General features: G+C 41.4%; 1 protein-coding gene across 10 annotated transcripts in view; it reads left to right on the plus strand.

The window, feature by feature from the left end:
• PLXNA4 (plexin A4) overlaps positions 1–16,938 on the plus strand; it is a 516,957-nt gene that overhangs the window by 346,520 nt on the left and 153,499 nt on the right. The window contains exon 5 of one of the 10 annotated variants that reach the window (XM_064289714.1): positions 12,343–14,728. The exons of 7 other annotated variants lie outside the window; for them this stretch is intronic. In XM_064289714.1, the coding sequence (XP_064145784.1) occupies positions 12,343–12,447 (105 nt within the window). In that variant the 3' untranslated portion in view covers positions 12,448–14,728. Of the gene's footprint in view, positions 1–12,342; positions 14,729–15,203; positions 15,335–15,428; positions 15,459–16,938 lie in introns of those variants that run through there. 2 more of the 10 variants (XM_023539981.2, XM_023539984.2) reach the window with 2 other exon arrangements.

A 16,938-nucleotide genomic window follows, 5' to 3' on the forward strand; every position in this document is an offset into this window, starting at 1 on the left:
GCCAACTGGACAGCAGCTAACTGCAACAACAACAACAACAAAGGAGGTATAACATCTAAATATCTGTGGGATCCTGAGTTGAATCCCACAACATAAATAGGAAATAAGTAGAACTGGTGAAATTAAAGTAAGGTCTATCATTTAGTTAATAGTATTGTACCGATGTTCATTTCCTGCTTTTGAACATTGTTACGTGGGTTTATATCCCGATAGCATTGGGGAAAGTTGGGTGAAGAGTATATGGGAACTCTTTGTACTATTTTTATAACTTTTCTCTAAGTCTAAAATAAGTTCAAAAAAATTTTTTTAAGTTTTAAAAATTGAAACAAATGTATGTTGTTGTTGTTAGGCACCATCCAGTTGGTACCAATTCGTAGCGACCCTGTGTACAACAGGAAGGAAGGATGGTGAGTCTCACATACTTTGGAGATATTATCAGGAGGGACCAGTCTCTGGAGAAGTACATCATGCTTGGTAAAGTTGAGGGTCAGCGAGAGTGAGGAAGACCCTCAACAAAATGGATTGATACGTGGCTACAACAATGGGCTCAAACATAACAATGATTGTGAGGATGGCACAGGACCAGGCAGTGTTTCATTCTGCTGTACACAGGGTCGCTATGAGTTGGAACCGTCTTGACAACGCCGAATAACAATGACTAATGATGTTAAACATCTTTTCTTGTGCTTACGTCAATTCATGTATCTTCTTTGATAAAGTGTCTCTTCAAATTTTTTGCCTTTTTTTTTTTTTAATTGGGTTTTCTTACTGTTAAGTTCTGAGAGCTATTTATGTATTCTGAAAACAAGTCCATGATTTTCTCCCTGTTTGGCTTTTTCTTATTCTAATTTTTATAAAACCCAATTTAATAATTACTTGTATGAATCATAATTTCAGTGTCATATCTAAGAGCTCTGCCTAACTCTAGGTCAAAATTATATTCTCCTCTGTTTTATAATCCAAAAACCAAACCCAGTGCCATTGAGTCGATTTCGACTCAAGTGACCCTACAGGACAGAGTAGAACTGCCCCATAGAGTTTCCAAGGAGCACCTGGTGGATTCGAACTGCCAACCCTTTGGTTAGCAGCCATACCACTATGCCACCAGGGTTTCCATGTGTTTTTTTTTTTTAATAATTTTTATTGTGCTTTAAGTGAAAGTTTACAAATCAAGTCAGTCTCTCAAGTATAAACTTATATACACCTTACTACATACTCCCCTTTACTCTCCCCCTAATGAGTCAGCCCGCTCCCTCCTTCCAGTCTCTCCTTTCGTGACCGTTTTGCCAGTTTCTAACCCTCTCTACCCTCCCATCTCCCCTCTAGACAGGAGTTGCCAACACAGTCTCAAGTGTCCACCTGATGCAAGCAGCTCACTCCTCATCAGCATCTCTCTCCAACCCATTGTCCAGTCCCTTCCATGTGCTATGAGTTGTCTTCGGGAATGGCTCCTGTCCTGGGCCAACAGAAGGTTTGGGGACCATGACCTCCAGGATTCTTCTAGTCTCAGTCATATCATTAAGTCTGGTCTTCTTATGAGAATTTGGGTCTGCATCCCACTGATCTCCTGCTCCCTCAGGGGTTCTCTGTTGTGTTCCCTGTCAGGGCAGTCATCGGTTGTGGCTGGGCACCATCTAGCTCTTCTGATCTCAGGATGATATAAGTCTCTAGTTCATGTGACCCTTTCTGTCTCTTGGGCTCATAATTAACTTGTGACCTTGGTGTTCTTCATTCTCCTTTGCTCCAGGTGGGTTGAGACCAATAGATGCATCTTAGATGGCCGCTTGTTAACATTTAAGACCCCAGACACCACACTTCAAAGTGGGATGCAGAATGTTTTCTTAATAGAATTTATTTTGCCAGTTGACTTAGATGTCCCCCGAAGCCAGAGTCCCCAAACCCCTGCCCTTGCTCCGCTGACCTTTGAAGCATTCAGTTTATTCAGGAAACTTCTTTGCTTTTGGTCCAGTCCAGTTGAGCTGACCTTCCCTGTATTGAGTGTTGTCCTTGCCTTCACCTAAAGTAATTCTTATCTACTATCTAATCAGCAAATAACTCTCTCCCACCCTCTCTCACTCTCCCCCTCGTAACCACAAAAGAATGTGTTCTTCTCAGTTTAAACTATTTCTCAAGATCTTATAATAGTGGTCTTATAAAATATTTGTCCTTTTGCATCTGACTAATTTCACTCAGCATAATGCCTTCCAGGCTCCTCCATGTTATGAAGTGTTTCACAGATTCCTCACTGTTCTTTATTGATGCGTAGTATTCCATTGTGTGAATATACCATAATTTATTTATCCATTCATCCATTGATGGACACCTTGGTTGCTTCCAGCTTTTTGCTATTGTAAACAGTGCTGCAGTAAACATGGGTGTGCATATATCTGTTCGTGTAAAGGCTCTTATTTCTCTAGGATATATTCTGAGGAGTGGGATTTCTGGGTTGTATGGTAGTTCTATTTGTAACTTTCTAAGGAAATGCCAGATAGATTTCCAAAGTGGTTGTACCATTTTACATTCCTACCAGCAGTGTATAAGAGTTCAAATCTCCCCACAGCCTCTCCAACATTTATTATTTTGTGATTTTTGGATTAATGACAGCCTTGTTGGAGTGAGATGGAATCTCATCGTAGTTTTAATTTGCGTTTCTCTAATGGCTAATGATCGAGAGCATTTTCTCATGTATCTGTTGGCCACCTGAATATCTTCTTTAGTGAAGTGCATGTTCATATCCTTTGCCCAATTTTTAATTGGGTTGTTTGTCTTTTTGTGGTTGAGTTTTAAGAGAATCACATAGATTTTAGAGATCAGGCGCTGGTCGGAGATGTCATAGCTGAAAATTTTTTACCAATCTGTAGGTGGTCTTTTTACTCTTTTGGTGAAGTCCATGTTTTATAGATGTGTGTTTAAATTTTTATTGTGGATACACAAACCCTGGTGGCGTAGTGGTTAAGAGTTACAGCTGCTAACCAAAAGGTCGGCAGTTCAAATCCACCAGGTGTTCCTTGGAAGCCATATGGGACACTTCTACCCTGTCCTATAAGATAGCTGTGAGTCAGAATCGACTTGATGGCAACGGGTTTGGTTTTTGGTATATGTATGTATGTACACTTAAGTTGTTGTTCTGGTTATATGCTGTCCAGTTGGTGCCAACTCATAGCAATTCTATGCACCATCCTCACAATCACTGCTGTGCTTGAACTCACCTTTGTAGCCACTGTGTCAATCCATCTCATTGAGGGTCTTCCTCTCTTTTGCTGACCTAGTACTTTATCAAGCATGATATCCTTCCCTAGGGTCTGGTGCCTCCTGATAACATGTCCAAAGTAAGTGAGACGAAATCTTGTCATCCTCGCTTCCAAGGAACATTTTGGCTGTACTTCTTCTAAGACAGATTTGTTTGTTCTCCTGGCCATCTAAGGTATATTCCGTATTCTTTGCCAACACCATAATTCAAAGGCATCAATTCTTTGGTCTTCCTTATTCATTGTCAAGCTTTCACATGCATATGAGACAATTGAAAATACCATGGCTTTGTTTGTTATCACTTTAAAGAGGTCTTTTGTAGCAGATTTGCCCAATGTAATATGTTGTTTGATTTCTTGACCGCTGCTTCCATGCCTTGATTGTGTTGTTGTTGTTGTTGTTAGGTGCTGTCGAGTCGGTTCCGACTCATAGCAACCCAATGCACAACAGAACGAAACACTGCCCAGTCCTGCGCCATCCTTACAATCATTGTTATGCTTGAGCTCATTGTTGCAGCCACTGTGTCAATCCACCTTGTTGAAGGTCTTCCTTTTTCCCGCTGACCCTGTACTCTGCCAAGCATGATGTCCTTCTCCAGGGACTGATCCCTCCTGATAACATGTCCAAAGTGTGTGAGGTGTAGTCTTGCCATCCTTGCCTCTAAGGAGTGTTCTGGCCACACTTCTTCCAAGACAGATTTGTTCGTTCTTTTGGCAGTCCATGGTATATTCAGTATTCTTCCCCAACACCACAATTCAAAGGCGTCAACTCTTCTTCGGTCTTCCTTATTCATTGTCCAGCATTCGCATGCATATGATGTGTTTGAAAACACCATGGCTTGGGTCAGGCGCACCTTAGTCTTCAGGGTGACATCTTTGCTCTTCAACACTTTGAGGAGGTCCTTTGCAACAGATTTGCCCAATGCAATGCGTCTTTTGATTTCTTGACTGCTGCTTCCGTGACTGTTGGTTGTGGATCCAAGTAAAATGAAATCCTTGATAACTTCAATCTTTTCTCCGTTTATCATGATGTTGCTCATTGGTCCAGTTGTGAGGATTTTTGTTTTCTTTATGTTGAGGTGTAATCCATACTGAAGGCTGTGGTCTTTGACCTTCATTAGTAAGTGCTTCAAGTCCTCTTCACTTTCAGCAAGCAAGGCTGTGTCATCTGAATAACGCAGGTTGTTAATGAGTCTTCCTCCAATCCTGATGCCCCGTTCTTCTTCATATAGTCCAGCTTCTCGGATTATTTGTTCAGCATACAGATTAAATAGGTATGGTGAAAGAATACGACCCTGACGCACACCTTTCCTGACTTTAAACCAATCAGTATCCCCTTGTTCTGTTGAACTACTGCCTCTTGATCTGTGTAAAGGTTCCTCATGAGCACAATTAAGTGTTCTGGAGTTCCCATTCTTTGCAGCGTTATCCATAGTTTGTTATGATCCACACAGTCGAATGCCTTTGCATAGTCAATTGTGTGAATATACCATAATTTATTTATCCATTCATCCATTGATGGACACCTTGGTTGCTTCCAGCTTTTTGCTATTGTAAACAGTGCTGCAGTAAACATGGGTGTGCATATATCTGTTCGTGTAAAGGCTCTTATTTCTCTAGGATATATTCTGAGGAGTGGGATTTCTGGGTTGTATGGTAGTTCTATTTGTAACTTTCTAAGGAAATGCCAGATAGATTTCCAAAGTGGTTGTACCATTTTACATTCCTACCAGCAGTGTATAAGAGTTCAAATCTCCCCACAGCCTCTCCAACATTTATTATTTTGTGATTTTTGGATTAATGACAGCCTTGTTGGAGTGAGATGGAATCTCATCGTAGTTTTAATTTGCGTTTCTCTAATGGCTAATGATCGAGAGCATTTTCTCATGTATCTGTTGGCCACCTGAATATCTTCTTTAGTGAAGTGCATGTTCATATCCTTTGCCCAATTTTTAATTGGGTTGTTTGTCTTTTTGTGGTTGAGTTTTAAGAGAATCACATAGATTTTAGAGATCAGGCGCTGGTCGGAGATGTCATAGCTGAAAATTTTTTACCAATCTGTAGGTGGTCTTTTTACTCTTTTGGTGAAGTCCATGTTTTATAGATGTGTGTTTAAATTTTTATTGTGGATACACAAACCCTGGTGGCGTAGTGGTTAAGAGTTACAGCTGCTAACCAAAAGGTCGGCAGTTCAAATCCACCAGGTGTTCCTTGGAAGCCATATGGGACACTTCTACCCTGTCCTATAAGATAGCTGTGAGTCAGAATCGACTTGATGGCAACGGGTTTGGTTTTTGGTATATGTATGTATGTACACTTAAGTTGTTGTTCTGGTTATATGCTGTCCAGTTGGTGCCAACTCATAGCAATTCTATGCACCATCCTCACAATCACTGCTGTGCTTGAACTCACCTTTGTAGCCACTGTGTCAATCCATCTCATTGAGGGTCTTCCTCTCTTTTGCTGACCTAGTACTTTATCAAGCATGATATCCTTCCCTAGGGTCTGGTGCCTCCTGATAACATGTCCAAAGTAAGTGAGACGAAATCTTGTCATCCTCGCTTCCAAGGAACATTTTGGCTGTACTTCTTCTAAGACAGATTTGTTTGTTCTCCTGGCCATCTAAGGTATATTCCGTATTCTTTGCCAACACCATAATTCAAAGGCATCAATTCTTTGGTCTTCCTTATTCATTGTCAAGCTTTCACATGCATATGAGACAATTGAAAATACCATGGCTTTGTTTGTTATCACTTTAAAGAGGTCTTTTGTAGCAGATTTGCCCAATGTAATATGTTGTTTGATTTCTTGACCGCTGCTTCCATGCCTTGATTGTGTTGTTGTTGTTGTTGTTAGGTGCTGTCGAGTCGGTTCCGACTCATAGCAACCCAATGCACAACAGAACGAAACACTGCCCAGTCCTGCGCCATCCTTACAATCATTGTTATGCTTGAGCTCATTGTTGCAGCCACTGTGTCAATCCACCTTGTTGAAGGTCTTCCTTTTTCCCGCTGACCCTGTACTCTGCCAAGCATGATGTCCTTCTCCAGGGACTGATCCCTCCTGATAACATGTCCAAAGTGTGTGAGGTGTAGTCTTGCCATCCTTGCCTCTAAGGAGTGTTCTGGCCACACTTCTTCCAAGACAGATTTGTTCGTTCTTTTGGCAGTCCATGGTATATTCAGTATTCTTCCCCAACACCACAATTCAAAGGCGTCAACTCTTCTTCGGTCTTCCTTATTCATTGTCCAGCATTCGCATGCATATGATGTGTTTGAAAACACCATGGCTTGGGTCAGGCGCACCTTAGTCTTCAGGGTGACATCTTTGCTCTTCAACACTTTGAGGAGGTCCTTTGCAACAGATTTGCCCAATGCAATGCGTCTTTTGATTTCTTGACTGCTGCTTCCGTGACTGTTGGTTGTGGATCCAAGTAAAATGAAATCCTTGATAACTTCAATCTTTTCTCCGTTTATCATGATGTTGCTCATTGGTCCAGTTGTGAGGATTTTTGTTTTCTTTATGTTGAGGTGTAATCCATACTGAAGGCTGTGGTCTTTGACCTTCATTAGTAAGTGCTTCAAGTCCTCTTCACTTTCAGCAAGCAAGGCTGTGTCATCTGAATAACGCAGGTTGTTAATGAGTCTTCCTCCAATCCTGATGCCCCGTTCTTCTTCATATAGTCCAGCTTCTCGGATTATTTGTTCAGCATACAGATTAAATAGGTATGGTGAAAGAATACGACCCTGACGCACACCTTTCCTGACTTTAAACCAATCAGTATCCCCTTGTTCTGTTGAACTACTGCCTCTTGATCTGTGTAAAGGTTCCTCATGAGCACAATTAAGTGTTCTGGAGTTCCCATTCTTTGCAGCGTTATCCATAGTTTGTTATGATCCACACAGTCGAATGCCTTTGCATAGTCAATAAAACACAGGTAAACATCTTTCTGGTAATAGCTGCTTTCAGCCAGGATCCGTCTGACATCCGCGATGATATCTCTGGTTCCACGTCCTCTTCTGAAACCGTCCTGAATTTCTGGCGGTTCCCTGTCAATATACTGCTGCAGCCGTTTTTGAATGATCTTCAGCAAAATTTTGCTCGCGTGTGATATTAATGTTATTGTTCTATAATTTCCACATTTGTTTGGATCACCTTTCTTGGGAATAGGCATAAATATGGATCTCTTCCAGTCAGTTGGCCAGGAAGCTGTCTTCCATATTTCCTGGCATAGATGAGTGAGCACCTCCAGCACTGCACTGTTTGTTGAAACATCTCAATTGATATTCCATCAATTCCTGGAGCCTTGTTTTTCGCCAATGCCTTCAGAGCAGTTTGGACTTCTTCCTTGAGTACCATCGGTTCCTAATTATATGCCACCTCTTGAAATGGTTGAATATCGACTAATTCTTTTTGGTATAATAATTCTGTGTATTCCTTCCATCTTCTTTTGATGCTTCCTGCATTGTTTAATATTTTCCCCCGTGGAATCCTTCACTATTGCAACTCGAGGCTTGAATTTTTTCTTCAGTTCTTTCAGCTTGAGAAACGCCGAGCTTGTTCTTCCCCTTTGGTTTTCCATCTCCAGCTCTTTGCGCATGTCATTATAATACTTTACTTTGTCTTCTTGAGAGGCCCTTTGAAATCTTCTGTTCAGTTCTTTTACATCATCAATTCTTCCTTTCGCTTTAGCTGCTTGACTCTCAAGAGCAAGTTTCAGAGTCTCCTCTGACATCCGTCTTGGTCTTTTCTTTCTTTCCTGTCTTTTCAGTGACCTCTTGCTTTCTTCATGGATAATGTCCTTGATGTCATTCCACAACTCATCTCTTCTTCGGTCACTAGTGTTCAATGCGTCAAATCTATTCTTGAGATGGTCTCTAAATTCAGGTGGGATATACTCAAGGTCATATTTTGGCTCTTGTGGACTTGCTCTGATTTTCTTCAGTTTCAACTTGAGCTTGCATATGAGCAATTGATGGTCTGTTCCACAGTTGGCCCCTGGCCTTGTTCTGACTGATGATATTGAGCTTTTCCATTGTCTCTTTCCACAGGTGTAGTCAATTTGATTTCTGTGTGTTCCATCTGGCGAGGTCTGTGTGTATAGTCGCCGTTTATGTTGGTGAAAGAAGGTATTTGCAATGAAGAAGTTGTTGGTCTTGCAAAATTCTATCATTCGATCTCCAGCATTGTTTCTATCACCAAGGCCATATTTTCCAACTACTGATCCTTCTTCTTTGTTTCCAACTTTTGCATTCCAGTTGCTAGTAATTATCAATGCATCTTGATTGCATGCTCGATCAATTTCAGACTGCAGCAGCTGATAAAAATCTTCTATTTCTTCATCTTTGGCTCTAGTGGTTGGTGCATAAATTTGAATAATAGTTGTATTAACTCGTCTTCCTTGTAGGTGTATGGATATTATCCTATCACTGACAGCATTGCACTTCAGGATAGATCTTGAAATGTTCTTTTTGACGATGAATGCAACACCATTCCTCTTCGAGTTGTCATTCCCAGCATAGTAGACTATATGATTGTCCAATTCAAAATGGCCAATACCAGTCCGTTTCAGCTCACTAATGCCTAGGATATTGATGTTTATGCATTCCATTTCATTTTTGACGATTTCCAATTTTCCTGGATTTATACTTTGTACATTCCAGGTTCCAATCATTAATGGCTGTTTGCAGCTGTTTCTTCTCATTTTGAGTCATGCCACATCAGCAAATGAAGGTCCCGAAAGCTTTACTCCATCCACGTCATTAAGGTCGACTCTACTTTCAGGAGGCAGCTCTTTCCCAGTCATCTTTTGAGTGCCTTCCAACCTGGGGGTCTCATCCTCCAGCACTATATCAGACAATGTTCCCCTGCTATTCATAAGGTTTTCACTGGCTAATACTTTTCAGAAGTAGACTGCCGGTTCCTTCTTCCTAGTCTATCTTAGTCTGGAAGCTCAGCTGAAACCTGTCCTCCTTGGGTGACCCTGCTGGTATCTGAATACCAGTGGCATAGCTTCCAGCATCACAGCAACACGCAACGCCCACAGTACGACAAACTGACAGACACGTGGATCCAACTAAAATGAGATTCTTGTCATCTTCAGTATTTTCTCCATTTATCATGATGCTGTTTATTGGTCTAGTTTTAAGCATTTGTTTTTTTTATGTTGAAGTATAACCCATACTAAAGGCTGTAATTTTTGATCTTCATTAGTAAGTGCTTCACGTCCTCTTTGCTTTCAGCAAACAAGGTTGTGTCTCTGCATATCATTGCAATGAGTCTTCCTCCAATCATATAGTCTAGCTTCTTGGATTATTTGTTTAGCATACAGCCTGAATAAGTGTGGTGAAAGGATACAACCCTGACGCACACCTTCCCTGATTTTAAAAACCACATGGTATCCCTTTGTTCCACTGGAACAACTGCCTCTTGGGCTGTGTACAGGTTCCTCATTAGCACAATTAAGTGTTCTGGAATTCCCGTTCTTCACAAGGTTATCCATAATTTGTTATGATCCACACAGTCAAATGCCTTTGCATAGCCAACCAAAGGTAAATATCTTTCTGGTATTCTCTGCTTTCAGACAAGATCCACCTGACATCACCAGGGATATCCCTCATTCCATGTCCTTTTCTGAATCCAGCTTGAATTTCTGGTAGTTCCCTGCCAATGTAGTGCTGCAACCATTTTTGAATTATCTTCAGCAAAAATTTACTTACATGTGATATTACTGGTTTTTTTTTTTTAATAATTTCCACATTCTGTTGGATCACCTTTCTTTGGAATGGGCACACATATGGATCTCTTTCAGTCTGTTGGCCAGGTAGCTGTCTTCCAAATTTCTTGGCATGGGCAAGTGGACGTTTTTGGTGTTGCATGCATTTGTTGAAGCACCTCAGTTGGTATTCTGTCAATTCCTGGAGCCTTGTTTTTTGCCAATGCCTTCATTGCAGCTTGGACTTCTTCCTTCAATACCATTGGTTTTCAATCACAGGCTACCTCCTGAAATGACTGAATGTCAACCAATTCTTTTTGGTACCGTGAGTCTGTGTATTCCTTCCATCTTCTTTTGATGCTTCCTGCATCCTTCTGTATTGCAACTCGAGGCTTGAATTTTTTCTTCAGCTCCTTCAGCTTGAGAAATGCCAAGCATGTTCTTCCCTTTTGGTTTTCTAACTTTAGGTCTTTTCACATTCCATTATGATACTTTACTTTGTCTTCTAGTACCACCCTTTGAAATCTTCTGTTCAGCACTTTTACTTCATCAATTCTTCCATTTGCTTCAGCTGCCCTACTTTCAAGAGCAATTTTCTGAGTCTCTTCTGAAATCCATTTTGGTCTTTTCTTTCTTTCCTGTCTTTCAAATGACCTTTTGCTTTCTTCATATATGATGTCCCTGATGTCATTCCATAACTCATCTGGTTTTCAGTCATTAGTGTTCAATGGGTCAAATCTATTCTTGAGATTGTGTCTAAATTCGGGTGGGATATACTCAAGGTCATATTTTGGTTCTCATGGACCTTTTTAAGTGTACAATTCAATAACATTAATTCCATTCACCATGTTTGTAACCATCACCACTATTTCCAAAAGTTTTTCATCACCCCAAATAAAAACTCAGTACCCCTTAAGCAATCACTTCCATCCCCCTCCCTCCAGCCCTTCGTAACCACTAATACACTTCCGTCTCTATGAATTTGCCTATTCTACTTATTTCATGTAAATGGGATCATATAATATTTGTCTTTTTGTGGCTGACTTATTTAACTTAGCATAATGTTTTCAAGGTTCTTCCACATGGTAGCATGTATCTGAATTTTGTTTCTGTTTATGACTGAGTCATAATCCATTGTATGCATATATCACATTTTTTTTAACCCATTCATCTCTTGATGGGTACTTGGGTTTTTTCCACCTTTTGGCTGTTGTGAATAGTGCTGCAATGAACACCAGTGTACAAGTATCTGTTTGTGTCCCTGTTTTCAAGTCTTTTGGAAATATATACAGTAAAACTTATGAAAGCTGGAACCTGTATCAGGCAGAAACCTGACAGAGAAGGAAATCTGAAATATCTTCCACTAATAAAGAGCAATAGAAAAGTGGTAAGACTGCACCCTGTCAAGGCAAAAAACTTCTGAGACCCAGAAAAACAAGGCAGTTCCGTTGAGTTTTGGCTCTCACTGGTTTCACTGTGTATGGAATTCCTGGGCCAAATGGTTATTTTGCATTCAACTTTTTAAGGAGCTATCGAACTGTTTTCCACAGTGACTGCACCATTTTACATTCCTACCAGCAAAGAATGAGTGCTCCAATTTTTGCATGTCCTTGCCAATACTTGTTATTTTCCATTTTTCTGATAATAGCCATTCTGGTAGATATGAAGTAGTACTCATTGTGGTTTTGATTTGCATTTCCCCATGACTAATGACATTGAACATTTTTTCATATGCTTATTGCCCACTTGTTTATCTTCTTTGAAGAAATGTCTACTCAAGCCTTTTGCTCATTTTTTTATAGGGCTGTTTGTCTTTTTGTGTTGTTGAGTTGTAGGAAGTCTTTGTACATTCTGGACATTAAACTCTTACAGATACGTAGGTACCAAATAGTTTCCCACGTTCAGTGGATTGTCTCTTCGATTTCTTGATGCACAAAGCTTTTAATTTTGGTGAAGTCAAATTTATCTGTTTTTTCTTTTGTCTGATAATTCATTGCCAAAAACAAGGTCCTGAATCTTTATGCTTTCCTCTGAATTTTATGGTTTTAGCTCTTATATTTAGGTCACTGACCCATTTTGAGTTAATTTTCATATATGGTGTAAGGTATGGGTCAATTTCTTCTTTTTGTATGTAAACATCCATTTGTCCCTGCACCATTTGTTGAAGAAATAATTCTTTTTCTATGGGATGAACTTAGTATCCTTGTCAAAAATCAATTGGCCTAGATACATAGGTTTATTTCTGGACTCTCATTTCTATGCTACTGGCCTATATTTCTATCTGTATACAAGTACCACACTGTTTTGATTACTGTAGTTTTTTAGGACATTTTAAAATCCAGAAGTATAAATTCTCCTACTTTGTTCTTCTGTTTCAAGATTATTTCAACTATTCAGATGCATAGGAGTCTTCTGAAAGAACCAAGGAGAAAAAGAACATTCCAGGCAGGAGGAACAGCATTGGAAGACTTTGAAACAATATGATGTGTTAAGGGAAGCTATAAGGTGTTTGGCACAGTGGCTGCAATGATGGGCCCAAACATAGCAATGATTGTGAGGATGACACAGGACTGGGCAGTGTTTCATTCTGTTGTGTATGGAGTCGCTATGAGTCGGCACCAACTTGACAGTGCCTAACAACAACAACAACGTAAGGAGTTTGAGGGGCCCTGGTGGTATATTGGTTAAGTGCTTGACTGCTAACCAAAAGGTCAATGATTCAGACCCACCAGCCACTCCATGGGAGAAAGATGTGGCAATCTGCTTCTGTAAAGATTTGCAGCCTTGGAAACCCTACATGGGCAATTCTACCCTGTTCTAAAGGGTTGCTATGAGTTGGAATAGCCTCAATGGCAAGGGGTTTATAAGGAATTTAATGCTGTTGCAATGCAAATTGAAGGCTGAAAATTGGTCATAATAAGATCACGCTGCACCCTAAGTTTCATGCTGAAAACCTGGATTTTACTCCATACACAATGGAGGTACATTAACATGCTTTAAGCAGAGGTGAACAGACTTGTGTGTTAAACAGATCATTCTGGTTGCAATATAGGAAACACACTGTAAAGGAGAAAGCCAGAGCTGGGGAGACCTGGTAAGATGTCTTTGCTGTCACTGTGCTAGGAACCTAGTTAATTTAATTTTCACAGAATGCTAGTAAGTAGTTATTTTTATTTTCATTTTACAGATGAGAAACTGAGAGGTCTGTAATTTACCTAAAGGCATCCAGTAGGGTGAAGTGATTACAATATTGATTACAATAGTTCTGTCAGCATTAAAGGTCTGAATTAAGGCTACAGGAATGGAGAGGAAGGTATAGGTTAAATGGATACTTAGGAGCTAAAACAGCCGTGGCGATGACAGAGTATAGGGGAGGCTGAAGGAGATAAGGAACTCAGGATGATTCCTGTAGTTCTCAGCCATTAGAAATTAGTTGCGTGATGTTGCCTCTGGCCTAGATAAGAAATCCAGAAAGAAAGGCCTTCCTAAACCCTCAGTTGTGCCCTGTCTTTGCAACAAGTGCCTTCCACCTGTGCTCTGAATCCCATGCCTTCAAACATCCAAGGGGCTGTGTGTCCACATTTTTTTTTTTTACTCTTCTATTTCTCTCTGTCATCTGTCTCTTTCACCTCCATCTTCAATCAAGCTCAAGTTTTTGTTTCTCTTTTAACTTTGGCTGTTTCTTTCCTTTGCCACCAAATCTGTGAATTTGTAATTTAAACTCTACTTTTATTTTTTCACCTCTGACTCTTTCCTCAAGCTTCTGCAGTCTGGTTTCTCCAATGAAACTACTCTTTTAAAAGGGGAGCCTGCGACCTCCTCTTGGCCATGTCCCGTGGTCTCATCTCAGTTCTTGTCCTCTTTGACCTCTCAGCTGTTGGATGTTCATATCTATCATGGCAGTGATGTTGATCTTGACTTGGCTTCTGAGTGCATAATGAAATCCAAATGGATTCTTTCACTGTTCAAAGAGAAAGTCCAAAAAACTATTCCAAATAGAAACTGCAGCCTTTGGAAACATTTCTTTCATAGCTCTGCCAAGTAAACTGATGTACAAGCTATCCCTGGGGGGCCATTGCCAGGTGTGTTTCTCCCCCCCGCCCCCATGAACAAACTTTCTTTCTTCCCATGTATATTTAGTTACTGTCTTTGGTAGCAGCAGAAGGTTTCATTGTGATAGTTTTTCAGACAAGGGTATCAATTAAGATAGGTTATGGTAGCACAGCACAAGCTTCAAAATTTCATGGACTAAGCACATAAAATTTTACTTTTCTCTCTTTCTAAGTCAAGTATGGTTCAGCAGCTCTCCAAGAAGATGCTCTCCCAATGGGAACTTAGAAGTTCAGGCTGATTCCAACTGTGCCTCTGATACCTCAAACATGGTCTACATTATTGGCGTGGCAGGGAGAAAGAAAACTGGATGATCACACACCGACTCTTAAGTACTTTGGCACAGCAGTGATACACATCACTTCTATTCATAGCCCATTGGCCAGGACTGATCACATGGCCTCACATAACTGCAAGGGGGGCTGGGAGGTTCTGTATTTCTATGAGCCTAGGGAGGAAAGAAGAACCAGGTGTGAGTGAGCACTAGGTGCGTTCTAAAAACTAAGGTTCAAATAATTTTTTTTTTCATAATTCTCTCATGATAGCTTTACACTGGTCAAGGATGGTGGAGTAGCAACTCTGCTCAAAGCCAGGAGAGAGCATTAATTCATATCTTGGAGGCTTTTCCAATGATAAAATTCTGTGGCTCTGTATTTCAGAACCAGAGCTTAAGGACAGCTCCCCTGCTTTGTAAAAGTTCTGCTCTGGAAATCAGGTTTCTTAGCAGTACCAATTTTCTGAATTTTTACATGTTTTTTTTTTTTTTTTTTTATGGACATAGACATAGACACAGCCAAATATTGCAATGAAAACCCCTCCTCACTCCTATTTTTCTGCCACACAAATTTGAGCAACTTTTTTGGTGAGCAGCACAGATCGTCAAAATGCCATCTTCTCTAAGAGTTTGGTTGACAAGTCCTCCTACATTGTCAGTGAAGCCTGGACCCTGCCCTTTTGAGGCTGCTTTGCCTTTCGCCCAGATGAAACTGCCAAGTCATTTTGGAAGCATGGGGGAAAGTCTGGCTCTGTCCCCTAGAGGCTATATTGAACAACTGGTGTCTTGCTGACCTCAATTCTTCTGTAATTTCTAGACTCTTAGTTCTCATCTGCGAATCTGTCCCTCTCCCCAGGTTCTTATTTGGAAACCATCTTCATGGCACATATAACTTAAGAAGTCGCAGGCACAGCAATCACTGTTGAAAAAACTTCACATGTGACAGCCCCTCCATAGGTGGTATGGAAATTAATAAGCGTTTATTTGAAGGCAAAGTAAAAATAAAGCCAAGGCTGGAGTGCGTCTGTGCCTCTCTGTGTATACACAGCTCTTCATGCATGATGTTTTCTCTCCAAATAAGCATTTAGGAAGATGAGGCCAGCTCCTAGACAATCTGAGGTGAACAGGATGGATTCTGAGCGTGCCGATGTTCTCGATTGTTGCTGTCAACCCTTCAAGCACGTTTCTCTGTGATGCCCATTACAGGGGGCCTCATCACTGACTTCCCATAATGTGGTAAGGACAGCCCCTGCTCCCCTTGGCAGGCCTCCCTATTTGCCTCATTCTTTTCTATCCGGTGATAGAAATATCAGGCGCCCCAGCAGTGTGTCCCTGTTCATCCAAATCCAGCTGTCCCTCAGGGAAAAAGACAAAAAGATGAAGCTCCTCTTGGAGAAAAAAGTAAAAATAAAACCACCTGAGGGATGTGTTTTTGGAAGGGCAACCATCAGCCCAAAAAAAAAAAATTTTTTTTTTTGGCAGGAAAATGTGTCAGATACACAAAACTGGGTCACTTTTTGTTTTTATTTCTGCAGTGGGACCAGGCCTGCACCTTCAGGTCCTACTGGCTTATTCAGACACACCTAACCCGCCTTCAGAACATTCCCAGCTCAGAGGCAGAGCTGCAATGGCATTGCAGAATCCTTCTGCTCCCCTCTGCTCTGTAGTGTTTGCTCACCGATCTGCACATCTGGGTGCATTCCAGAAATTAAGGACCTCAGCCAATAGGATAATAACACCTTGTGTTTAGACAGCACCTTCCTTGGAGGTGCTCCAACTGCTTCACCAACTGCATCTCCCACTAGTCCTAAAAGAGGGGTTGTTGTTTTTGTTGTTGACTGCCATCAAATCGGCCCCCACCTCATGGCAGCCCCACGCACAATGGAACAAAGTGCTGCTTGGTCCTGTGCCATCTTCATGATTGGTTGCAGATCAGAACGTCATGTCCATAGGGTTTTCATTGGCTGATTTTCAAAAGTAGATTGCCAGGCCTTTCTTCCTGGTCCATCTTAGACCGGAAGCTCCACTGAAACCTGTCTAGCATCACAGCAACCCTCAAGCCTCCACTGACAGATGGGCAATGGCAGTGCGAGAGGTGCACTGGTCAGCAACTGAACCCGGGTCTCCCGCATGGAAGATGATAATTCTACCACTGAACCACCACTGCTGTCTAAGAGAGGTTGCCCCCCCCCCCCCGCCGCCTTTTTTACTGCAAGCAAGGACAGCTGAGATCAATAGGCAGAATTCACCAGACAGACCTCAACTGGCAAAGCTGGCCTTCAGGAAAGAGGCTGAGGCCTCTGCTCTGTGGGTCTGACCTGCCTCTGCCCGAGGTGCTGGCTGTCTGAGAGGTGGTGGGGTGTGTTACCCCCTGGGTACCTGCATTCTGCATTTGAGGCAAAGCAGGAGACGTTTGCCTATTACTCTGAGCAGCCTGTCCGGTGAGCTCCTTGGCGCTTTTGCAAATAAGCTTTACATCCCTCCCACTTGCCTTGCTTCAAGCAGTTTTTTGTAAGTATATCGGGACCAGCTGAGAGTCCGGATGGGGATAAAAGCAAGGATTATAGAGTGAGCGGAGCCCGAGTTGTTAT

The sequence above is a fragment of the Loxodonta africana genome, chromosome 8 (genome assembly GCF_030014295.1).
Source record: "Loxodonta africana isolate mLoxAfr1 chromosome 8, mLoxAfr1.hap2, whole genome shotgun sequence".
Taxonomy (NCBI): domain Eukaryota; kingdom Metazoa; phylum Chordata; class Mammalia; order Proboscidea; family Elephantidae; genus Loxodonta; species Loxodonta africana.